This window comes from Barbus barbus, assembly GCF_936440315.1.
Source record: "Barbus barbus genome assembly, chromosome: 36".
In the NCBI taxonomy this organism is placed as follows: domain Eukaryota; kingdom Metazoa; phylum Chordata; class Actinopteri; order Cypriniformes; family Cyprinidae; genus Barbus; species Barbus barbus.
In genome coordinates, this window is record NC_136714.1 from 13494630 (window position 1) to 13521316 (window position 26687).

The 26687-nt window shown below is 37.6% G+C and overlaps 1 protein-coding gene and 2 pseudogenes across 3 annotated transcripts; 1 reads left to right on the forward strand and 2 right to left on the reverse strand.

Moving 5' to 3' along the window:
- Positions 1 to 1462: 1462 nt before the first annotated feature.
- LOC306855957 (odorant receptor 131-2-like) lies at positions 1463 to 2296 on the reverse strand (annotated as a pseudogene). The gene is made up of 2 exons: positions 2267 to 2296; positions 1463 to 2189 (listed from the first exon to the last, which is right to left on the reverse strand). The product of its transcript is annotated as an odorant receptor 131-2-like (transcript).
- A 1259-nt stretch (positions 2297 to 3555) lies between these two features.
- On the reverse strand, positions 3556 to 4498 carry LOC306855816 (odorant receptor 131-2-like; annotated as a pseudogene). Its single transcript has one exon. The product of its transcript is annotated as an odorant receptor 131-2-like (transcript).
- Positions 4499 to 16471: 11973 nt separating this feature from the next.
- Positions 16472 to 25374, forward strand: LOC306856292 (suppressor of tumorigenicity 14 protein homolog). Its single transcript, XM_079395471.1, has 19 exons — positions 16472 to 16836; positions 17683 to 17842; positions 17960 to 18090; positions 18182 to 18252; positions 18833 to 19017; positions 19174 to 19209; positions 19294 to 19528; positions 19658 to 19800; positions 20506 to 20603; positions 20701 to 20807; positions 21192 to 21325; positions 21422 to 21526; positions 21645 to 21752; positions 21842 to 21958; positions 22143 to 22265; positions 22362 to 22545; positions 22620 to 22891; positions 23759 to 23895; positions 23990 to 25374. Exons 1-19 carry the CDS (start codon positions 16741 to 16743, stop codon positions 24149 to 24151), a joined length of 2604 nt encoding a protein of 867 aa, XP_079251597.1. The 5' UTR covers positions 16472 to 16740; the 3' UTR covers positions 24152 to 25374.
- The last annotated feature ends 1313 nt before the right edge of the window (positions 25375 to 26687 follow it).

Below are 26687 nucleotides of genomic sequence, written 5' to 3' on the forward strand. Positions count from 1 at the left end.
ATCCAAGTCAAATCTGGAAATATGTATCAATACCCAGCCGTTATTTGTTCTGTGCATTACATACAGGCGCAACTAAATCTTGAATATTGTGAAAAAGTTATTTTTTTCTTGTAACTTATTTCAAAAAGTGAAACTTTCATATATTTTAGATTCATTACATGTTTTTTTATTTTATTTTGATGATTAGAGCTCGCAACTCATGAAAGTCAAAAATCGAGTATCTCAAAATATTAGAATATTTCCTAAGATCAATCAAAAAAAGGATTTGCAAAACAGAAAAGTTCAAGTTATGTAAAGGTATGTTTAAACGTATGTTCATTTATGCACTCAGTACTTTGTCAGGGCTCTTTTAGCACAAACTCCAGCATCAGTGAGGAATGGCATGGAAGCGATCAGCCTGTGGCTCTGCTGAGGCACTATTGAGCCTTCAGCTTGTCTGTATTGTTGGATCGACTGTTTCTCATCTTTCTCTTGAAAATATACCATAGATTCCATATGGGGTTCAGGTCAGGCATGTTGACTGGCCAATCAAGCACAGCAATATTATGGTCAGCAAACCACTTGGAAGTGGTTTTGGCACTGTGGGCAGGTGTTGCTGGAAAAGGAAATCAGCATCTCCATAAAGCTTGTCAGCAGATGGAAGCAAAAAGTGCTCTAAAATCTCCTGGTGGACGGCTGCATTGACTTTGGACTTGATAAAACACAATGGACCAACACCAGCAGACGTCACAGCAGCCCAAATCATCACTGACTTCGGAAACTTCACACTGGACTTCAAGCAGCTTGGAGGCACAGAATCCAAGCTGCTTGAAGTCCAGTGTGAAGTTTCCGAAGTCAGTGATGATTTTTGTTTTCTTTTGGTGACTCTTGATGCACTGACTCCAGCTTCAGTCCACTCCTTGTGAAGCTCTTCCAAGTGTTTGAATCAGCTTTGCTTGACAGTATTCTCAAGCTTGCGGTCATCACTCTTGCTTGTGCACATTTTCCTACCCAAATTCTTCCTTCCAGTCAACTTTGTATTCAATATGCTTTGATACAGCACTCTGTGAACAGCCACACCTTTCAGTAATGACCCTCTGTGACTTACCCTCTTTGTGGAGGGTGTCAATGATTGTCTTTTGGATCATTGCCAGGTCAGCTGCCTTCCCCATTATTGTGGTTTCAAAAAACAAGAGATAGCCGGAATTTATACTGTAGGGATGGTCATTTATTGAAACTCAAATGTAAATATTCTAATATTTTGAGATACTGATTTTTGACTTTCATGAGCTGTAAGCTCTAATCATCAAAATTAAAACAAAAAACTTTTTAAATGTTTTACTTTACATGTAATGAATGTAGAATATATGAAATTTTCACTTTTTGCTATCTTTTTCAGATAAACGTTTAAATATGGCATTCATAATGATGAAACAGTTTGTTGCAACTTTACAATGATCATTGTGCAAATTATTATTTCATATCATCTCATATCATACAGGTAATGTATATTAACAGAGGGCCGTATTTTGCCTGAACGATAGCAGAAATGATATTTGAAGAAGGGCCACACGGTTTCATCTCTCATACCATAGATCAGAGGACTCAGGCAGCGTGGCAACATAAGAATAATAAGAAAATTCAGATAGCTGAGATTTATGAAGAGAGAAGAGCTGTCACACACTGTGTATAGTGCTTAGTTTATTGTGGCATACAGGAAAGAGGTGAGACACAGTCCCAGCTGTATCAAGTGCAAGAGCACAGTTTTGAGGGCTTTCTTAGCAGAATCTTTATCAGAGGAAACAGACCTGGCTGTGATCATAATGCTAATATATGTGAAAATAATGATCACTGCAACAGACACAAAATAAAGAACATCAAATACTTGATAGTTATCCAGCTGCCATTTGAATAAAAACTATTTTTCTAATGTGCAAAATAGAATGCCAGATAAATAACTGGTCAACAACTAAAACAAAAATAATGTCTGTTACAAAATTGATAAAACTTAGAAACCAGATAATTCCTATGGTTCTTTTTGGTGTGGCGATGTTGCAGTGCCTCAGAGGGAAGCAGATCGCCACGTACCGCTCCAGAGACATCAGTGCTAGTGTAAGAGGATCGTTACGGAAAGTGCAATTAGAAATAAAGACTAACAGAGTGCAGATGTAATCTACTCCACCTTGGCCTTTCAGTCCTCGGGTTTTATCCTGGTCCTTCACACCCTCTGGTCAAGCTCGAGTCTCCAGCCTCAGTGGTGCTCTATTCTCTAGACTAGGGGTCAGACCTGTCTTGGTGGATCCCCAGCACTGCACATTTTGTACGTCTCAATCATCTAACATAACTTATTATTATTATTATTATTAAAGGTGACATACAAAATGTGCAGTGCTTGGGATCCTCTAGGACAGGTTTGAAAACCACTGCTCTTGAGAACTAACCATCCACACTTGACACTCATCACCTCCTTAATCAATTACTAGATTGTCCCCTATCTTACTCTAATATCTTTAAAAGTATACTGCCGATACATTATATCATCATAAAACATTTTTATTTATTCAAGTATTTGTACATAAATTTGTCAGGGGTACATGAAAATTTCTGCTGCATTCAGATTTAAATGAATGGGCCTACATGAAAGAATCCAGGGTCTGTCACTGCATATTGTTCACAGCATATACAACAGCAATGTAAGTCCCTCTCCTATGCTGCTATAATGTTGTCATAGGTCTGAGAGGAGCAGTGCTGTCTCTTACTCAAATTTACATGTAATACAATAATAGATATAATGTATAAATAGAAGGATATACATTAAAAAAGAGCAACACATTAAATTCAGAGAATATACTGTAAGTAAGCTTAACTCTATAGACAAAAATTAAGTATTCGACAAATGAATGCTGAACTATTTTTTAGGATCACTATGTATCTTTTAATACACTATTTTTAATTACACAAGCTCAGAAAAGCATGGATTAGTTATATGTATATAATCAACTATATATAAATGTTGATGATAAAAGCCAAAGTCCAAAATGTACAAATGCATTATACTGGCTGTCTGCATATTTTATAAAGATTACATACAAATCTTACATATAATTCTTATGTGTTAACTGTCTTTTTTTCTATGGTATTTTTATGCTTGGTTAAGACACATTATTATTATTTTCTCAAAATTATTTTTATTTTGCTGTTTGTCTTACTATTAGTCTTCAACTTTTGTGTGTGTGTGTGTGTGTGTGCAAGAGACGATGTGTAATTTCAGCAGCCAGAAATTTATCAATAACAGCTTCGATATTAGAATATAAAAAAGAATAAAATGAAAGCATTAAAAATATATAAGCATAAAAATTTGTAAATAAATATTACATTAAATTGTGCACAAATATATTACTCGCTGAGATCACTCACTGACAGTCTTAAAAATAGTTTTGGCAGAGAATAAGTTGATCTGAGAGTTTGGCAAACATGTTTAATATTGCAATTATGATATTATGATTAAGGTTTTTGCATCTTACTAGCAACAATATATTTTTGATATTACCATTTGCATGTCAAATTGCCATACAATTAATGTACATTAATAGAAGGCTTTACTTTCCCTGAACGATAGCAGAAGAAATATTTGAACAAGGGCCACACGGCTTCATCTCTCATACCATAGATCAGAGGACTCAGGCAACGTGGTAGGATAAGAATAATAAGAAAATTTACATATCTCAGATTTATGAAGAGAGAAGAGTTGCTTCCAGTCATCATGTAAAGTGTTCTTTCTATGGAAGTATACAGGAAAGAGGTGAGACACAGTTTTGAGGGCTTTCTTAGCAGAATCTTTATCAGAGGAAACAGACCTGGCTGTGATCATAATGCTAATATATGTGAAAATAATGATCACTGCAACAGACACAAAATAAAGAACATCAAATGCTTGATATTTATCCAGCTGCCATTTGAATAAAAATAGTTTTTCTAATGTGCAAAATATAATGCCAGATAAATAATCAGGATTGACTGTTAAAACAAAAATGATGTCTGTAATAATATTTATAGAACTTAGAAACCAGATTATTCCTATGGCGATTCCAGTCCTTTTTGGTGTGGCAATGTTGCAGTGCCTCAGAGGGAAGCAGATCGCCACGTACCGCTCCAGAGACATCAGTGCTAGTGTCAGAGGAGCGTTACGGAAAGTGCAGTAGGAGATAAAAACTAACAGAGTGCAGATGGACTTAGGTATTGGAAGGAAACACAGAGCCACTGCATACATTATGGTAGTGACCAGCAAAAGCACAGAATCATTCATAAGCATGTGGCCAAAAAGTATGTAGCGAGGCGTCTCCTGGAATATGCGCCTGCTTTTTAGAGCAAAGAGCATCACGCAGTTTACTAAAAAGAAGAACAGAGACATTAACACAGCCACTGCAGTTTTAGTACTGAGTCCAATATCCATTTCTAGATTAAAGATTTGCTGATAAGTGAAAGACACATCCCCAATTGTGCCATTGGACCCCGTCATAACCTGAAAGACAAGAAACAGAGAAACAAAACTGATTTGCAAAAACAGTATATAGTATAAATCATGCAGTTAGACTCATGATCCTGCCCAATGAATGTTTTCTGTCTTTCAGTTTCATGAATTAGAGAGGAATTAAAAGTTTGCAAGACATAACAGACCTCAGACACAAACGTTTTGCCCTTCTGCCATGAATAAGTTAGACATCAGCCTTCTATCTGCTCCAGATTGTGAACTTATATAGCTGTAAAAGTATGAGGGATGGAATGAAAGAGAGAGATGGGGAAAAAGTGTTTGTGGGTGGGGGTTAAGAGTGACGTAGAGTGGTAATTTAAAGTGAAAATTCTTCATTACAAATTATATTGTCATCAAGTGTCATCAAATGAACTGAAAATTTACATGAATTTCAAAATATCTTAGTATTTGGTTTGTGTAAAACCTGACGATCATGTTATAATTTAAATCAATGTAAAGGAATAGCAGAGTACACACCAAAATAATAACAGCACAGAAGAACGATATTTCTGGAATCACTTTCATTCCATATGTTTTTATATGTATATGTATGCATGTATGTATGTGTCTATCTATGGTAACACTTTAGTATTGGGACCAATTCTCAGTATTAACTTGTTGTTATTGGCTAAAGCACATATGCTGCATAACCATATTCTACATCCCTAATCCCACCCAATACCTAAATGTAACAACTACCTTACTAACTATTAATAAGCAGCAAATTAGGAGTTTATTAAGGCAAAATCAAATCCAAGTCTATCTATCTATCTATCTATCTATCTATCTATCTATCTATCTATCTATCTATCTATCTATCTATCTATCTATCTATCTATCTATCTATCTATCTATCTATCTATCTATCTATCTATCTATCTATCTATCTATCTATGTGTGCTAAGTATGTTGTCCATCACAAATAGGGCCACAGACAATAAATGCTGCCACATCAATATCAGAAGACTGATTTTGAAGCATAAATATATATAAATAAATGTTATATGGTTGTTGTATTAATGGCATGATTGAGAACAGTGGCTGGGCTTTTGGTATATGGGGCAAAACATTATTTTGCTATACACTACCAGTAAAAAGTTTTTGAACAGTATACTGTTAAAATCTTATAAGATTTTTTATATTTTAAATGTAAAATCTCTTCTGCTCATCAAGCCTGCATTAATTTGATCCAAAATAAAGCAACAACAATAATATTGTGAAATATGTTTACTATTTAAAATAACTGTTTTCTATTTGAATATATTATAAAATGTAATTTATTCCTATGATTTCTAAGCTTAGTTTTAGCATCATTACTCCAGTCACATGATCCTTCAGAAACCATTCTAATATTCTGATTTGCTGCTCAAAAAACATTTATTATTATGTTGAAAACAGCTGAGTAGAGTTTTTTCAGGTCTCTTTGATGAATAGAAAGTTCAGAAGTCACCTTTATTTATATAGCGCTTTAAAAGAACAGCATTTAAAGCAACCTTGCTAAATAAAAGTATTAATTTCTATACCCCCCCCCCAAAATAAATAAATAAATTCAAATAAAAAATTAATTATACTGACTCCAAGCTTTTGAATGTTATAGTGTAATGTTACAAAAACTTTTTATTCCAGGTAAATGCTGATCTTTGGATCTTTCTATTCATCAAATAATCCTGAAAAAAAGGACTTTAAAATGTGTTTTAAATATTGATAATGTTACGTCTCTGGACGTAAAGTTATTATTTGTATGTATTTATTTTTGCATTTATTCGGTGTGATGTATTTCAGTGTTGTTGCATGCTATATTGTGCGCCGTTTCTCTCTAGCTGTATCCGAAATCGCCCCCTATACCCTCATTCACTATTCCCTACATTAGTCCACTCATATAGTTCACTTGAAGGAGTGAATGAAAACGAGTGAGTGAATTCGGACACTGAATACACCTATGGAACTATGGAAGAACTGCCGCTTTTGCATAGTTTGCTTCCTGTTAAATAATCATTCGAAACGGGCATCTCCAACAGTAAGATTGAAGGATTTATCTTGAACTCTGTCATGGAAATTATGTATAAACCCTAATAGTCAATTTACAATTAATTTTGTACCTTTGTTGTATTCCACTGTATTACGCCGTGGACGAGCGCTTCTAAAATCAATGAATGGATTCAGCTGCGGGCGCCATCTTCTGGCGAGACACGGGAATTCATTCGGCGCGCGACTCTCACAGTGCATTCTGGGGATTCTCTAGCCGTTGAGTGTACATCGGTTGTACACTCGTTTTTGCGGTGCATTGTGGGATTGAATGAGTGCACTCGAGAACATCCACTAAGGTTTCGAACACCACTTAAAATGGCCGTCCCCTCAAATAGTGCACTATTTGAGGGTATAGGGGCGATTTCGGATACAGCCTCTTTCTTTCTGGCAGCGCTTGATTGGGACCAGCTGCAAGAGATTACGCTGTGAGCGGGAGCGTTTAAATGCTGGGAAGCGGAGTGTTGGAGAGCTTCTGTAGTGTGCGCGTCGTGAAGCTCCACCGCTGGTGTCTCGTCGTTCCGCCTCCTGCCCCCTGCCTCCTGCCCCAGACCCAGACAACGTTGGATTGTGTAGTGTGTTAAACGACGGTGTTGTTGACTTGTCATTAAAATCTAGTGAGTAATTTCCTGAGTTGTGCCGTGGAAACAGCGTTTCCTGCACGGCAAGGACTAAGCCATGTATTCGTTCTCTGTATCATTGATTCGTTTTCTGTGAACAACTGAATGCGTTATTCCTGAAGCAGTAAGTTGGGGCTTGACTTTTATTTTTTTGTAAACTTCGTTTTCTCCTGTTTTGTCTAACTAGGGAGTTGGGGAAGACTTCTGTATTTATTTTAGTAATTTTCTTTGTTAGGTAATTTAAGTCTAAACCCCTAGTTAGTGCTTTGGTTTGTTATTTTGGCCTGGATCCCCTTCTGAAGAGATGTGCTTCTTGATCCAAGAGATAAGAAACTTGTTAAACTTATAATCATCCCTGTGTGGTAATTGTGAGCTGGGACAGGAGAAGAGAAGTGTCGTTGTTTTAACCATTTTTATATTACTCTTGTCACTGGCCTTACCAAACCTAGACTGGTGAGGACGTGACAATTGGGGGCTCGTCTGCATTTTATACGCTATTCGTTCCTTAACCATTTTTGCTTGGCTGTTTTTGAATTTTCGGTAGGGGAGGAAAATTATATGGTAATATGGAATTCGATATAATTAAGTTCACATTAGAAGAATTTGATAGGTGTAGAAAAAAAGATTTAATTTTAATAGCGGAATTTTACAACATTACGGTCCCAAAAGAGCAAAAGAAACAAGTTATTAAGGACCAGTTGTATGGTAAGTTAGTGGAGGCAGGCGTTTTTCCTGGAGGTGTTGAAGCGAGAGGTCCCGAGTCAGAGACTGACGGAGCGGCCGCGTCTGATGATGCAGATTCAGTAAGCGATGAAAAGGCTCCTGGGGTAGCAGACCTGATGGTAACTGTTCGTTTAAAGGAATTAGATCTCGCCTTAAAGAAACAGGAGCACGAAACCCAGCTACTCCGATTGAGAGAGATGGAGATAAAGGCAGATCGGGATATAAGACTACGGAAACTAGACCTGGAATCTCAAATGCTGAGTAGTAAACCAGTTCCACCTCCGCGCACCAGGCCTCCTTCTAGTAGTTCTGAGGTTGGGCCATCTGACTTCGATGTAGGTAAGTATGTTAAGCTTGTATCCCCCTTCCATGAAACTGAAGTAGACTCGTAGGCTACTTTGTGGCTTTTGAACGAGTCGCGGCTAAATTAAAATGGCCCAGAGATATGTGGGCATTGCTATTGCAGTGCAATCTTGTTGGCAAAGCCCAAGAAGTTTCTGCAGCTTTGCCAATTGAAGATTCACTAAATTTTGGCGTTGTGAAATCGGCTGTTTTGCGAGCTTACGAACTGGTACCGGAGGCGTATCGGCAGAAGTTCAGGGCTTGTTCAAAGACAGCCAAGCAAGCGTTTGTGGAGTTTGCGCGTGAAAAGAAAGCGTTGTTTGAGAAGTGGTGTCTCTCCACTAAAATGGCTACACTTGAGGATTTGCAAGAATTGATTCTGCTTGAGGATTTTAAGAACAGTCTGCCAGAGAGCATTGTGGTGCATTTAAATGAGCAGAAAGTCTCTAAATTCTGCAATTTTATCCGACGAATTCGTGCTCACGCACAATTTATTTTCCCCTGTGCGCGCGCCAAAAGTTCTCTCCACCGTGGATGTGGGGAAAGACAAATGGAACCGCTCTTTCAGGCCTGGGAGTGAATTGAAAAATGCTTCAAAATGGCCCGGTAGAAAGCGAGTTTGTTTCTATTGCCTTGATCCTGGCCACTTGATTTCAAATTGTAAAGCTTGGCAGCAGAAAGCAGGTGGTAAGCCTAAAGGGCTAAGCCATTTACCTCTGTTCCTGAACAGTCGAGTTCGTAATCAAATTCCTCTACCTTCGAGTCATTTCTGCAAACGTGTACAGCAGCGCTCCCAGATGGTTTTTCTGATCCTAGACCTATTGTAATGTTAAGGGATACAGGGTCCGCTCAGTCAATCATACTGGAAAGCACGCTGCCGTTCTCATCAAAATCGTACACTGGTAGTAATGTGCTCATTCGTGGTATCGAAACGGGCTGTACTTCAGTGCCACTGCACACTATCTATCTAAATTCTGACCTTATTTCTGGTCCCGTGAGTGTCGGTGTGCATTCACAATTACCTGTGGAGGGCGTAGATATGATCCTAGGTAATGATTTGGCTGAAACCAAAGTCTTCCCGTACCTGATCGTATCTGCGGAGCCACGATAACGCACTGTCACAGTTTCCTTCTCTTTTTCCGTCGTGCGCCGTGACTCGCGCGCAGAAAAAAATTGTTGATGTACTTGATCTTTCTAGCTCGTTCTTGGGTTCATCGCCGGAGAGCTCTGAATGTAAATTGCTTATACAGCCGCAACTGTCGCAAGGTGATGAGTATTTGAAAGAAAATTGTTCCCTTAAAAGTGGGAAGAGAACAGTTAATTGCTGCTCAAAAATCTGATGTATCTTTGAGCAAATGTGTCAGTGCTGGTCCAGACAGAACGCAAATTTCAGATGCGCCGGTAGGTTATTGTTGGGACGATGGGGTGTTAATGCGATGGTGGAAGCCATCCGACTCTGAACGTGAGAGCTTATCAGATCGTTCTTCCTGACAGTTATCGAACTCAAATAATGGAAGTGGCCCACAAGCATATTTGCTCCGGACACCTTGGTGTTACAAAAACGTATGATCGTATCGCTAGGCATTTCTTTTGGCCGAGTATGAAGTCTTCCGTGTCTGCATTTATTCGATCCTGCCTCATCTGCCAACTTGCGGGTATGCCCAATCAGGTGATCCCTCAAGCCCCACTTCAGCCTATTCCTGTAACAGGAGAGCTTTTCGAAAGACTCATCCTTGATTGCGTAGGCCCCTTGCCTAAAGCCAAGACCGGTCACCAATACATCCTTACAATAATGTGTAAAGCTACCCGGAAGCAGTGCCCCTGCGGTCAATTACAACAAAAGCTGTGGTTAAATAATTGGTTAAGTTCTGCTCTGTGTTCAGGTTACCAAAAGTCATTCAAACGGATCGAGGAACAAACTTTACCTCGAACTTGTTCGAACAGCTGGTGAAAGAACTGCAAATACAACATGACATGTCAAGCGCCTATCATCCAGAGTCGCAAGGTGCGCTTGAGCGTTTCCATCAGACGCTCAAGTCAATGCTGCGTACGTATTGTGTCGAAACCGGTAAAGACTGGGTAGATGGATTGCCCTTATTGATGCTGGTGGTAAGAAGCACCGTGCAAGAGTCCTTAGGGTTCAGCCCCGCCGAACTTATGTTCGGACATACAGTTCGGGGACCCTTTAAGTTAATCCGTGAACAGTTCCTTACAAAAGATTCTCCCTGCATGCCGATCCTGGAGTATGTGAGTACGTTTCGTGAGTATCTCCATAAAGCTTGGGATGTCGCCAAGCAACATCTTACTGACACTCAAGCCAAGATGAAAAATCGGTATGAGGAAGAGCGTTGCTCGCAGTTTTCAATCTGGAGATTCTGTACTAGTGTTGTTGCCCGTACCCAATTCTCCTTTGCATGCTCGATTTGCTGGCCCATATACAATTGAAAGGAAACTGAGTGATACTAATTATACAGTTCTCACCCCCGATCGAAGGCGTAAAAGCCGAATCTGCCATATAAATATGCTGAAACCGTATGTGGATAGAAATGGGTCTGGTGTTAACTCTGTAACTACCAGTCTGCAGTGAACGTTGTTGGTCTGCCTACTGGTTATACGCTGGAGGTAGATGGTTTAATTGACAAAGATGCTCTAACCTCTTGTGGAAGGCTTTCAAACTCTGCAATTCAGTCTACATTGCCAACTTACCTCTCTTATCTGCCTGAGAAACATCGCAATGATATCATCAAATTGATTAACAAATATCCCTCTCTGTTTAACGATGTTCCCTCTCAGACTAACGTGTTGGTACATGACATCGATGTGGGTCAAAGCACGCCAATAAAACGGCATGCTTACCGAGTGAATCCGTGTAAACATCAAGTGATGAGAAGTGAAGTTGAGTACATGGTGCGTAATGGTTTTGCTGTCGCGCTTCCGAGATCTCAGCTTTTGTCACGCCTGATGCGTACATGCAATATACAGTGGTGGCCTTCAGAATGCGAAACGCACCTGCCACATTCCAACGATTAATGCAAACTGTGTTATCAGAAATAAGAAGTCTATCTCGATGACGTAGTGGTTTACTCTATGTCGTGGGACGACCACTTATGCACCCTTGATGCAGTCCTAAAGCGCTTGGCGGCGGCATCATTAACACTTAACCTCAGTAAATGTGAATTCGCCAAGGCTGTGGTTACGTACCTTGGGAAAGTTGGGCAGGGCCAGGTCAAACCGGTGAGTGCAAAAGTTGAAGCTATTGCGGAGTTTCTGTCACCTACTAATAAACGTGAATTACGACGTTTTTTGGGAATGACCTACAGGGGGTTCTATAAGAACTTTGCCACTGTGGTTGCGCCCCTTACCGATCTCCTTAGCACGGCACGGAAATTCGTATGGGATGAAAAGTGAGTCCGCTTTTTTCTCAGCGAAAGATTTGCTGTGCAATGCTCCAATCTTGTCTGCCCCAAATTTCGCTTTGTCCTTCACTCTGCAGGTTGACGCAAGTGCTCGTGGTGCCGGTGCGGTGCTGATGATACTGGCATTGAACATCCTGTCAGTTATTTCTCTAAAAAATTTACCAAATGTCAGCAGAACTATAGTGTCTCAGAAAAAGAGGCATTCGCGTTACTTCTAGCCCTCCAACACTTCGAAGTGTACCTAAGCTCTGGTAATCGAATTATAGTGTATACAGATCATAACCCTTTAGCATTTCTGTCTCGTATGTCAAACTCCAACCAACGTTTAATGAGATGGGCACTGATTGTACAGGAGTTTGATTTAGACATAAGCTATAAGAAAGGTGCAGAACACATCGTAGCTGATGCGTTGTCCAGGGTTTACGCTGATGAAAAATTAATGTTGTAATCTGATTCATTACAAACCTGGATTTGTAACTAGGGTGGGGGTGTTAAGTCTCTGGACATAAAGTTATTATTTGTATGTATTTATTTTTGCATTTATTCGGTGTGATGTATTTCAGTGTTGTTGCATGCTATATTGTGCGCCGTTTCTCTCTCTCTTTCTGGCAGCGCTTGATTGGGACCAGCTGCAAGAGATTACGCTGTGAGCGGGAGCGTTTAAATGCTGGGAAGCGGAGTGTTGGAGAGCTTCTGTAGTGTGCGCGTCGTGAAGCTCCACCGCTGGTGTCTCGTCGTTCTGCCTCCTGCCTCCTGACCCAGACCCAGACAACGTTGGATTGTGTAGTGTGTTAAACGACGGTGTTGTTGACTTGTCATTAAAATCTAGTGAGTAATTTCCTGAGTTGTGCCGTGGAAACAGCGTTTCCTGCACGGCAAGGACTAAGCCATATATTCGTTCTCTGTATCATTGATTCGTTTTCTGTGAACAACTGAATGCGTTATTCCTGAAGCAGTAAGTTGGGGATTGCCTTTTATTTTTATAAACTTGGTTTTCTCCTGTTTTGTCTAGCTAGGGAGTTGGGGAAGACTTCTGTATTTATTTTAGTAATTTTCTTTGTTAGGTAATTTAAGTCTAAACCCCTAGTTAGTGCTTTGGTTTGTTATTTTGGCCTGGATCCCCTTCTGAAGAGATGTGCTTCTTGATCCAAGAGATAATAAACTTGTCAAACTTGTAATCATCCCTGTGTGGTCATTGTGAGCTGGGACAGGAGAAGAGAAGTGTCGTTGTTTTACCCATTTTTATATTACTCTTGTCACTGGCCTTACCAACCCTAGACTGGTGAGGACGTGACCATAATAATACTAAAAAAAGTTTCTTGAACAGCAAATCACCATATTAGAACGATTTCTGAAGGATCACGTAACACTGAAGACAGGAGTATTGATACTGAAAATGTAGCTTTGATCACAGGAATAAATTACATTTTAAAATATATACAAATAGAAAGCAGTTATTTTAAATAGTAAAAATATTTCACAATACTACTGCTTTTGCTGTATTTTGGATCAAATAAATGCAGGCTTGGTGAGCAGAAGAGACTTCTTTAAAATACATTAAAATCTGTTCAAAAACTTTTGACTGGTAGTGTATGTTGAAAAAGATAGAAACACAAAAAACAACAGGCAGAGCTGATCATCTCTGTCCTAAACTACTCCCTGATCTCCTCATTATGACATGTATGAATAATTTATGATCGGTCTGTCTATCAAGTGTGTTGTATTTGTGGAAACATGGGTTCCTTGGGGATATCAGCCTCTGTATGTAGAGCAGCCTTCCCTGTGAGCGCACCCAAACTAAGACACACAAAATAAAGATTAAACGTATAAAAGAAAACGGTGGTTTATATTATATCCATAATCTAGCTCAGGGGTCCTTTTTCAGGCCTAGAACCCCTGTATGTATAGAGAGATGGAGCACTTTACTCTGATGCTTGCCTTGAAAATACATTAAAATAATTATTATTGACAAATAGACCAATATACTTTTCATATAAACTTTGTGCTTCCAGTTTTTCTTAATATTTGGTAACACTTTGTGCATTAGCTAACATAACAATCAGCAACTATTATTAAAATAATAATTGACTCATAAATAAAAATGTACTCCAAAGTATAGATGAGTTTATTTATTCAATAAATGATGAATCAATTGCAGTGAATGGGTGCCGTCAGAATGAGAGTCCAAACAGCTCATAAAACATTACAACAATCTACAAGTCCAGTCCATCAATTAATGTCTTTTGAAGTGGAATAACTGTGAATTTGTAATTAACTCCTTATATGTAACTATTATTTGTAATTAAGCGCTTTATAATATTGCTTTCTCCAGTGAAAAAGTGAAAAGAGAGACTTGCACAAATAAAGAATTTAAAAGTGAATACAGTTCAAAACTGTTCTAAACAAATATGTTGGTGGATTTTGTAGCATTTGGACCAATCAGACACACGATTTTGCATTTGATTTAACAAATCAAATAGTCATTAAATTAACAAATAGTCACAGACCCCTCACCCATTACACATACTGGGTCCCAATATGTCTGTGAATTACTCCAGGCCCCTGGTTCCATGGCAACCGATCTGATAACACTAGTTTTATTGCTCAAAGGAATGCGGGCAGAGCAACATTTCCCCTTAGGAAAGACACATTATGCCATAAAAATTGACTCTTCTCTAATTAATTAATATAAAATCCTTTCTTTGAATGAACACACATATATTCAGGTCACTGTGTATATTATTACTGTTCTTGTATATGTTTTTGTGTATTGTATCCTGTTTTATGCATGCTTATGATAGAACACTAGTTAATATTACCTCACTTATACCATGTTTGGTCTCTATCAATTCGTCTTCAGATGATCTAATTGAGAGTGTATACTATATGTCAATACCTATGCAACATATAATTGTTCTAAGAATCTTTAATAGTTTGTATATCAACTTCCAATACAGTTCATATGCAAATTACCATGCATGGAGACAAAGAGTCATAAACTTTCCCTCCAAAAGTTCAAGTCACCATAGGCTCTTTGACTCCCCAGAGGTGTGACCTCTATAGCAGATAAAGCTCTCACATCAGTGACGCCCCTGCAGTTGGCGGTTCTGTTAGATCCTAAGAGGATGAGGAGGATGTGAGCTAGAACTCTTCTGGACCCTTAAGTTTTTGTGCCAGGCCTTGCGGCCTTGACTTTCCTTTCAAACAAGGATCCTCGGATCTCAGCAGATCTCTTTCTTAGCTCTTTTTCCCTTTCTACCTGGGAAGAAACTCCCAATTACCACCGAGCCAGAATAACATCTTTTGGAGTTCATCACCCTTCAAACCTGGAAGAACTTGAAGAACTCCAACACCACCAAACCTTCAAATCATCAGAACTTTCATCGTTCAACGACCAAAGGCATTGCAAGTATCGTACATTTAACTAAACGAAACAGAGGTTTAGTATAAGCTATAGACCCCGTTATAAATGGCCAAGGAAATATCCTTTCTTAGAGTTAATATGAACTTGCACTGAATATTTGTGGGACGGACAGATCAGTTGATGGCAATTTAATTCTGCTACAGTTATTACTGTCAGCCGATATAAATAATCATAGTTAATTGTAATTATTTATATACAATTCCCTTTTGAGCTATCATTTGCTACAATTTTGATGTGAGAGGATGACTGGAGGAAGCGTTAATATGGATTGTGGATTTTAGCCAAAAGCAACAGTTTAAAGTTAAAATCGCTTAATGATAGATTTGTTTATGAGAAACAAACTGCTTTTCACTTTACAAGACATTAAAGATTACAAGATTACTTGTGGATTATTATGATGTTTTTATCAGCTGTTTGGACTCTCATTCTGACGGCACCCATTCACTAGAGAGGATCCATTGGTGAGGAAGTGATGTAACGCTAAATTTCTTAAAATCTGTTCTGCCGAAGAAACAAACTCATATTGTATGGCATGATGGTAAGTACATATTCAGCAAATTTTCATTAGTTGATGTTAGCTCAGGTCAGTTTACACCTTTTGATTTTAATAATGTAGTAAATGTTGAAATTAGCATTAAATAAGATTAATAAATGCTTTAGAAGTATTTTTTAATGTTAGCTCATCTTAACAAAATTACCTTTTTTAACTTAAAAAATAAATAATAATAATAATAAAAATTAACAGCCACCTCACTGAAGGCCCTTGCTTTAACTAGTTATAAGTTCATCCACAATTTAGGCCTGCTTAACACTGACGTATCAAGGGAATTACCTGTACTTTTTCTTGACAGCACAAGCCCTCAGTGAAAAGACTGTCTCTAAAGAGAAGCCTTGTTTGCCCACTACATGTGTCATGGGCTTCCTCAGGTCTGAAATGGCTAATTAATGAGATTTAATGAGATGGTTTTAATGTTGATATTAGGGGTGTTCTTGCTGCTCTCTTGTGTCTCTTTACTTTAATGTTTACTTAAAGTTAGTCTGTCCATCACTATCATCATCATCATCATCATGACACTGTGGAAACTTTTCAAACTTTTGGCACATTTCAAGTATACAGTCTCATATTTGTCCTGAGAATGCTAATTCTCAAAACAAATACTTTTCTTTAGTTTATGGGAAACCATCTCTGGTCCTAAATGGATAGGATCTTAATTTAAGCTAAATTTGCAACCCTAAAATTTTATTTTATTTTATTTTTCAGCATTGTCAGAGAAAACCTTTTAAAAGTTTATAATACAATGTAAACGTGTTTGACTGTAAACATCAGACACTTTTGATGATTTCTATCTCGTTTATTGATTTATTTACAGATGTCCTGGTTTTGTCACGTCACACCTGAGTTCGCGTCAACAGTCAGGAAGAACTGCACAGGCTCCATGAGACGAACTCACCTGCTGCTCGAAACGGTGGGAAGTGAATGAAACCTTACGATTTGCAATAACTATGTTTGTTTTTCAGATACAAACCCCCCATTAAAATCAAATCAACAGGGTTATACCCTCTCAGTGCTATAGGATAATGTAAAACAGCACGGAAGGCTAGTTTCTTGCGGTTTCTCCAGCAGGTCTGCGCGCGCGTGTCAGTGAGTTTCGCTGTAGGTGAGAACAAAAGGCCGCCTGCATGACACATGAACGGCAACACAGAGGACTGACAGCGGCCAATCTGACAAACACATCGTATGACATGGAGCCACTCAAATCTGGGAAAAACTTTCCGGTATGTTTTAAACTGAATATCATTATTTTTTCTTTCTTTTAGTCCGCCGTTTCCGTCGTTATCAGCTGTTAAATTTTCCGATATTAACCTTCTGGACGTCCTGTACTGTGCTATTTGTGTTTGGTAATTTACACAATTATGTGCCTAAATTGTTCGGTATTTATATCTGTATATATATATATATATATATGTATATGTATATATGTGTGTGTGTGTGTATATATATATGTGTGTATATGTATATGTTAGTTGTATAATATACTATATTATATATTCTAAAAGTTATTTGTAATCATACAGTCATATATGTAGGCTACATACATAAACACACACACACACACATATATATTATACACCTGTATGCTCTGACTTGTCTTAATTCCTTTTTATATTGTTCAAATAATGGTTATATTGCTGTTTCAGTTTCACTTTAATCCTTATGCTTATTAATGTTTATTTATTTATTTTTTTAAATACTAAAAGATGTGACTTTAAGATTGCCATCTAAAAAACCTGTTTTTCTTATTCTAAGAAAAGCTGGCACTTGAGTCACATGACCCACGCACGCTTTTGCTAATGCATACTTGATTGGGGTGGGTTGTTGACGCTGATGAGCAAGGTGTTGGCTCAGGATTTAGAAAACAGTTGCAGCTGCATTATAACATACAGTCATACCAGTGAGTTTGGAGTGCTTTAGAGGAATAGCCTGTTTTGACATGGGTGGTTCAAAATTGCGTCTTAGTCATGAACAGTACAGTGCGTCCTTAGGGTAGTTACAGAGCGTAACTTGTAACAGTCACATGTAAAAACAAGTGTATTTTACTTGTATTTTTCATTTCTCTGTAGAACCATGGCTTGGACCAGACAGATCAGTTTCTTCCAGCATCAGATGCAAAAAAGTTGCAGAAGAAGAGAGTATCGTTCAGGGCGATCGTGGCAATAGGTCTACCCACAGCACTGGTAGTCATTGCATTAGTAACTGGACTGTTAGTGTGGCATTTCCATTGTAAGTTATTTAACTCATAAACAAACAAGCACACTGTTCACCAGTAAAAATCACCAGTAAACTGTACTCTTGAATGATTTTGATAAAACAATAACTCCAGCGTGTTCATTGTTACAGACAGGTATAATGGGAAGGTGAGGAAGATGTTCAGTGGTTATTTGACCATCTCCAGTCAGACGTTCTCAGATGCTTATGAAAACAGTAACACCACTGAATATAAAGAACTGGCTTCAAAGGTCTCAAGGCAGGTGAGGTGGTCATGTTTCTTTGTAATGTTTTTAGTTTTTAATTTTTTTTATGTCTGCTTAAAACTTTGCTTCATTGTACGTTGTCTTTCAGCTCAAAAGTATATATGGTCAAGAGCGCTTGCTGTCAAAGTACCATGTGGCGTCCAGTGTGCAAGGTTTCAGGTAATTTAAATAATTCTACCATTCATGGAAGAAAATTATGGGTAGTTGACATGAAAGGTCATTATTTCAAGTTTTCTTTTTCAAATTTTTGTAGTTATTAAATATGCATTTGATCTTGTATGACCTCATTGTCAAAACGCATTGCAGGACTATTTAAGTGTGATATACATAAAATATTAATTGTCTCTTGTACATTTATTTTCAGTGTCAAGTCAAGCTCTTAATTGTCATTATGCAAGTGACCAAATTATTTTTCTTTTCACTGGTTGATGCAGAATATTAAAATTAATAATGAAAAATGTAAATAGAGAAATAAAAATAAGATATGGATAATTTAAAACTCATAAGACATAAGAATCAGACTTACAAAATTACAATTAGAAGTGTATGTGTAAAGATTCATTTTAAATTGGAATTTCATTGTTGAAAATAAAAGTTAGTCAAGTTTTTGTCAGCCAACCTTGAATAGTTTACCCTAATCTATTAGAGCATCACAGAATATGCCGGACTCATTTTACACTGTGAATCTCATTGATGTTTATTTGTAATGTAAGCTCCATTGTCATTTTTTCCCCTTTAGCGAGGGCAGTAATAATGGTATCATCGCTTATTACCTGTCTGAGTTTAATGTGCGGGAGTCCAGAGTATCTGCTGTGGATGAGGCCATGGCATCCCTGGACGGGGGGGAAAATGCAAAGAAAAGCCGGAGGGGGTTTGATCGCAGGACTGACAATAGCCTTATCATTGACGGCATGACATCAGGAGGTAAATCTGCTGGAAGAGAGTTTCAAATTACTTGCCCAGTTTCAGTCTGTCACCTCTTGTAATCAAACCAGAAACTTCAAACTTCATTTAAGTCTAGCAATATTCAGTCCGATGGTTAACAGTTAAAATTCAGATATATTTTGGTGTGCATTACAGCTGTGGATGCTCGGTTAGCTGGCAGAAACCTCAAACGTGAGTTAACAATACTTTCTTTACATTTAGCTGTTTATATGTGTTTATATCGTAGATTCATATTCAACTTATTCTGTCTTTCAGGGTCCAATAAGAGGTCTCATCATGCTCATGGGAACCAGACAGACATTATCCGGTCTCCAGGTTTTCCCGATTCCGCCTACCTTCCCAACCTTTACACCGAGTGGCAGATTCGGGCCGACCCAGAGCACAGGATCAGACTGGAGTTTGACGTTCTAGACTTGGAGAAAGATTGCCGTAATGATTTCATCAAAGTGTACGACTCATTAGCACCATCAGAGAAGCATGTCATAATAGAGTAAGTGATTATACACTCTCAGTCATCCTCTTGATGACAGAGAACCACAAATGTGAGCTGTATCACGTGACACATGTCTGTTTTCGTTGTCTTTGTGATATGTGGAGTCTAACAATTATGTTCATGCAGGAAATGTGGATATCGCTTACCTGATGAGAAGCTAATTTTCCTCTCCTCTGGGAATGTCATGCTGGTTACACTGGCTACAAATGAGGAGAAAAACTTCCCAGGTTTCAGGGCATTTTACTCTCAGATTCCAGTCACAAATCAAGGTAGAGTTTACTGAGATATTGTAAACTAATTAGGGTCCAAAGTCCAAAGTAAAGTCTTATACTTACCAAATCTGCATTTATTTGCTCAGCTAAAACAGTACTATTATGAATTATTATTATTACAATTAAAAATGACTTATTATAATATCATAAATATTATGATTTTCAGTTTAAATATTTTTTTTAAATGCAATTTATTCCTGCAATCGCAAAGCTGAATTATCAGGAGCCATTACTCCAGTCTTCAGTATCACATGATCCTTCAGAAATCATTATTTGCTGATTTGGTGCTCAAGAGACATTTATTATATATTATCATCATTGTTTAAAACAGATGTGTTGCTAATTTCTTTCTTTTTTTGTGACCATTATGCTTTTTATCAGGATTATTTGATGAATAAAAAAAAGTTTAAAGAATAGCATTTATTTATTTGAAATAGAAATCTTAATAGAAACATTTTATATATTTTACTGTTTTTTTTTTGTTGTTGTTGTTCAATTTAATTCATCCTTGCTGAATAAAAATAACAAGTTTCCTTAAAAAAAATGTTGTATTGCAGTTCTTTATAAAATTACCAGCCACTTAGCAAGTGACTTGCCAAAGCTTATTCTTTAGTGAGCATTAATTCTGGGTGCTTCCTTTGTGTTAAATCAAGAAGACTAAGCCCTATATTTGTGTTAATAATGTCTTGTCACATTCTTTAGACTGTGGAGGGAGACTGACCGGGCTTCGTGGCACCTTCACATCACCTGGCTATCCCTCTCATTACCCACCTCAGACTGACTGTGTCTGGAACATTGAGGTAAAATGATTTCTCCTCAGTGTCATTTAACATCTCCTTCATCATTGATCTGTTCCTAACATTCATATGGTAAGTTCTTAAATATCCTGTCTGACAGGTTCCATCAGGAAAGCATATCAAGGTGAAGTTTGACAAGTTGTCTATACATAGCACTGAACAAAACAACGTCAGCTGTCCAGCAGACTACTTGGAAATAAAGTACAGGTCAGATAAAAGAGAGTAATCATACTTATACTCGAGTAGATGTTACAAACTATGAAATATAAAGATATCATTTATACACCACTATTGAAAAGCATTTAATTAATGTTAATGTTTTGTGATAAAAATTATGTGCTTTTGAACTTTATAATAATCAAAGAATCCTGAAAAAATATCACGGTTTGATATCATTCATATTATCTAATATCCTTCATATTAGAATGATTTCTGAAGGATCATGTGAAGACTGCTTCTCAGCTTTGCATTACAGGAATAAATTATGTTTTAAAATATCTGTTTTTAAAATAGAAAACAGTTTTAAATTGCAGTAATATTTCACAGTAAAATAGTTTTAACCGTTATTTGTTATTTTATCAATTGTTTTAGGATATGTGGGGAGAAGCCACCCAAAACTGTGTACACAATCAAATCAAATCAGACAACAGTCAGATTTCATTCTGACTTGTCTTACGTGAGTGAGGGCTTTTCTGCAGAGTTTGAGGCCTTTGAACCCACTAATCGTGAGTAGAATCATATTATTTTTCCTGCTGTTATAAAAATGCAATGTTCAAAGGTTGTACACCATGAGAAAAATATTTAAAATCACTTTTCCACAGCCTGCCCTGGGAGGTTCCAGTGTGAAAATGATCTGTGTGTGTCCCCTAACCTGCATTGTGATGGTTACAATGACTGTGGAGATATGAGTGATGAGAGGGGCTGCAGTAAGTTCACACCATATCAGTTGTGCTTTGTCTTTGTGCAGTTATTTTCTCTTAAGCTTTTAAGATACTATAATAGTGTCATTTGGTGTTGCATTACTTTCTTTACCCATGCATGCAGTGTGTAACGAGACTCAAATTAAATGCAAGAACGGCTTCTGCAAGCCCAGCTTCTGGCGCTGTGATGGGGTGAACGATTGTGGAGATAACACTGATGAGGAAAACTGTGGTAAAGATGAAACCAGCACTCAAAATCTTCAACTATGGAGCAAAAGTGATGGAAACGATTTCAGGTTGTTTGATCAATTTTGTCTGTAGGGAACTGCAAAGCTCAAGAGTTTAGATGTCGAAGCGGCCGCTGCATCCCAGCACAGAAGCAATGTAATGGTTACAATGAATGTGGAGATGGCTCAGATGAATCTCAGTGTGAGAAATGTGAGAACTTTCAGTCAATATATACAAATTTCTTTTCAATATTTAGCCTTATTTCGACCTCAAAAGTTTATATGGTAAATTATATTATTATTATTAATGTTTACTTTTGTTTATACTTTCAGTTACTGTAGTTACTTACCAGCACTAAAATTTAACTTGACTCAGTTGCCTCTTTTATATCCAGCCATAGCTGTTCATTGCTCTGCTCTCACATACAAGTGCAAGAATAACCAGTGCATTAGCAAGCTGAACCCTATGTGTGATGGAGAGACTGACTGTGCAGATGGCTCAGATGAAGCTGAATGCAGTAAGTCCAGAATTCCTCTGTCTTTCCACATATACACAGTATATGTTTTTCAGTGATGTTTCAAACTAGTTATGTTTCATGTTCGATTCACTGTAGAATGCGGGACAAAGCCCTACAAGTCCAGTCGTATTGTGGGTGGAAAGGACTCGAATGAGGGAGAATGGCCCTGGCAGGTCAGCCTCCACATGAAGACACAAGGTCATGTGTGCGGGGCGTCTGTTATCAGTAACCGCTGGCTGGTCACTGCTGCTCACTGCGTGCAGGACAATGAAAAATTCAAGTGAGTTCTTCTCTTGTTTGGCTGTCTTGCCCCCTCCTGCTCTGATCCTGACTGAATGTTTGCTCTTTTGCTAGATATTCCCAGTCTGACCAGTGGGAAGTCTATCTAGGTCTACTTCACCAGGGTGAGACAAGTAAGTCCACCCTAAAACGTGTGAAACGGATAATTTCTCACCCTCAGTATGATGATTTGAGCTACGATAATGACATTGCGCTGATGGAGTTGGACAGTCCTGTAACTCTCAGCCAGAGCATCTGGCCCGTCTGCTTACCTGAAGCCACACATGACTTCCCAGCAGGCAAATCTGTCTGGATCACTGGCTGGGGCAAACAGAGAGAGGAAGTTGGTAAGTCATGTAACAGCCTACATTACACTACCATTTGAAAGTTTGGCATTAATAAGATTATGTGATGTTTTTCAAAGTCTTAATTTCTTTGATCGAAAATACTGTAAGACTGTAACATTTTGAAATCTTATTACAATTTAAAATAACTATTTTCTGTTTGAATACATTTTAAAATGATTTATTCCTGTGATAGAGCTGAATTTTCAGCAGCCATTACTCCAGTTTTCAATGTCACATGATCTTTCAGAAATCATTCTAATAGTGGAATGTTTTGCTTAATGTTTTTGTTGAAACTGTGAAGCATTTTTACAGGATTCTTTGATTAATAGAAAGTTCAAAAGTACATGATTTATTTAAAATAGAAATCGTTTGTTACATTATAAATTACTTTCCTGTCACCTCTCACTCAATAGAATGCCTGCTTGCTTTTGAAAAAAAAGCAAAACTTATATTTTAGATTCCTTACATTATTTTATAAAGACATTTATCAAACAGGTGCATCCTTTAAAATCACTCTCCAGCCCAACTAAATCCATTAAAATTAATATAATAAATAATATTTTTTTTTACTCATTAAGAAATAAATTTTCACAAAATATCATATCAGTTGTCTGATAAAAAGAAATGCAATTAGTTTTGTACCTTCATGCTTAAACGCTCTAGAGAAACACAGATTTAGTCAAGTGTGTCTAAACTCTTGACTTGTGTTATTGTGTAAAGTACACAATAAGATATAAGCTTCTCTATTTGTCCAAACCAGATAATGAGAGACAGTGCTTAAAATCTCAGGTTACTGACTACAAATTATGACATAATGAGAGACCAAAATTGTTAGTAAGCTAAGAAAATGTCTTTTCCCTGAATTAGATGACGTTGCATCAGTGTTGCAGAAGGCTGAGGTGCGCATTATTAACAAAACTGTGTGCAACAAGCTGATGGATGATGGGATAACACCACGCATGATCTGTGCAGGAGTATTGAGCGGAGGCGTAGATGCTTGTCAGGTGAAATCAAAGATCAAGTGTTTTTTCACATTTAGATACATGTCATAGCCTTATATTTCTCAGTAACATATATTCTTCTTCATTCCTCTGGCAGGGTGACTCAGGTGGTCCAATGACTTCCACTGAGAGCAATGGCCGCATGTTTCTTGCTGGCGTGGTGAGTTGGGGAGATGGCTGCGGCCGCAGGAACAGGCCCGGCGTTTACACTCGGGTCACAGAATACCGCAGCTGGATCAGGCAGATGACTGGGGTATAATGTCACAACAGTGACAAGAAATGGACTAATGTAAAAAGTATCAACCTGTATTGAGAGTTATTGAAAATAGTTAAGGCATTCGTGTTCATTGAGTTTTATTTCAGAAGCCATAAATATTCTTATAATCAGGCCAAATGTCCACTAAAAATTTTCTTTGACTTTTGTTTTCCATGAATATAATAATGAGCTTACGTAGTTTCTTCATCTATTTTTATGTGTTTCTCTATGTATTTACGCTCTTAAAAGAGTTTAGTCTATGTGGTCTATGCTGTTTTTGAGCTCAAATGTTGCTCTTGTTGTGGAGGAAAAGGATTCTTGCTGCCTTGCTTATAAGTCATTACAACTTGAGTGCTTCTCAGGGACTTTTGTAATGTAATTGTTGGCATAATGTGTTAATTGACTGTGTTTTATTTTTATTCCATTGTAATTTGATCACCTTTCATACCGAACAGACTTCGTGATCAGATCTGTGCACAAATGTATTTTATGACTAAGTAATAGGAAACAATTTTAGAGTTTTCATTTATTCTGGGCAGTTGATGCCTTGCTTGAATGTCATTTTAATTTTAAATATATGCTGATAAAAAAACATAGAATTTCTGTAAGCTTTGTATGTTAGTGGCAGACTAAGTGTGTGTGTGTGTGTGTAGATAAAAAAAAATAGTTCTTACTCCTTGCATTACTCCTTACCATTGTAATTTTGAAACTTGAAATATGAAAATGTCCGCATTTTTTATTGAAACAATTCATAATTTTTTTTCAGTTTTGTTTACACAGTGATCTTTATTTTAGTGTTATGTGTATTTGTGATCTTTTGTTATATATATTTTTTGTTCATGTCCTCTTTGGGGGATTGGCGTTCCCATAATGTGCCTTGATACTTCAGTGGATTCTTTGTTAAACATAAAAAAACGTTGGTGCTATATTTAAAGATATGAAAAGACCAAAACAATTCAAATTGCATCAAGTGCATTTCAAATATAACAAAAATTATATATAAATATTATTAAAAATAAAGACAGGAAGAAGTTATGAAAATGTCTATAAAGATCAGTGAATGATTTTAGTTATCTTAAAAGTATGTTATTTTTTGTTTATATATTGTACACTGATATCTATGTAATGCCTTATTTCCTTAAAATTGTTAAAATTTTACTAAAAATGTAAGGCTTGCAATTATGATATTTGTAAAATTTACTCATAAATAAAATTTAATTCATAATTAAACTTGTATTTTCTTATGAGGGATGAAACTTATGCAATTAGTGCCATGTGGATGGCGCAACAAGTGCATGATCGGCTGTGAAAATTTTCCCTTTCGAAACGGTCTTTCACATTGTGTAAACCTACTTATGGGAAACTCCTGTTTACTCTTGAATGCTGAAGCCTGATTTGTTAGCGTTCGTGTATCTGCACTAACAAATGGCATTTCAGCCCACCAAAACCGGCAGAGATGACGGCCTATACAAGTCAGCACCGAATGCCAATTTCATCAGAATTTTCTTCTTCAGTGCGAAGATCATCTCCTCGTTGAACTCTAAAGAAGAAGAAGAACGAAGAAGCCTGCTTACTTGCCATAGAAGAGCCTCGGCAGCAGAAAGATGTTATTCTTCAGTGCTTCTCCTCTGCGGCCATCAAGTGTGTCCAAGCAAATTACTGCTGTTATAGCGGTCCCACCTACTCATAAGAGCATTTCTCCTCTTCACGACAGCACTCAGACCATTTGCCACCTGGCTCCAGGCTTGGGAAAATTTTACAGCCACTACTTCCTTGTTCCAAAGAAAGATGGTGGGCTTAGGCCCATCCTTGATACCAGACACATGAACTGTGCCCTATGAGATGTCCGTCCAGGCTCTTAGAGTTTATGTAGAGTGCTCTAGCCACTTTCGGCAATCAGAGCAGCTCTTTGTATGCTTCGTAGGCCGTTCTAAAGGGCTGCCAGTTACGAAGCAGAGACTATCCTGCTGGATTGTTGAAGCTATAGTCTATAGCCCTGGCTTACGCCTCAGTGTACTTACAGTGTCCTATTCGAGTGAGAGCCCACTCTACCAGAGGAATGACCTCCTCCTGGGCTTGGTCCAGCGGAGTCTCATTTGGAGATCTGTGAGGCAGCCAGTTGGTCTTCACGGCCCACCTTCACTAGGTTTTATAATCTGGATGTCCCTGCTCTTCAGGCCCAGATCTTGTGTACCTAATCACCCTTTTCCCCAATGGGAGTGGAAAGTTATTGTGTAATTAAAAGGAAGAGTAGTATTTAGTAGTCTCTTACAACCCTGTTTAGACAAGCGTAACCCTCTATAAAACTAAATAACAAAAAAACAAGCAAATTAATAAAAGAAAACATTTTCATGCTATAGCCTAATGTATACATTTCATGTTATACATTTTCATATTTAATGGTATTTGATGATTTATTAATTGCATATGTTATACTTTGAATAAAATATTAGGTGTCACCAACGTGTAGTGTACATGTAGAGGTCTGCATTCCCGCGGTAACCGTGGGGCCGATCAGATATGCAGGATTAAATTCCCG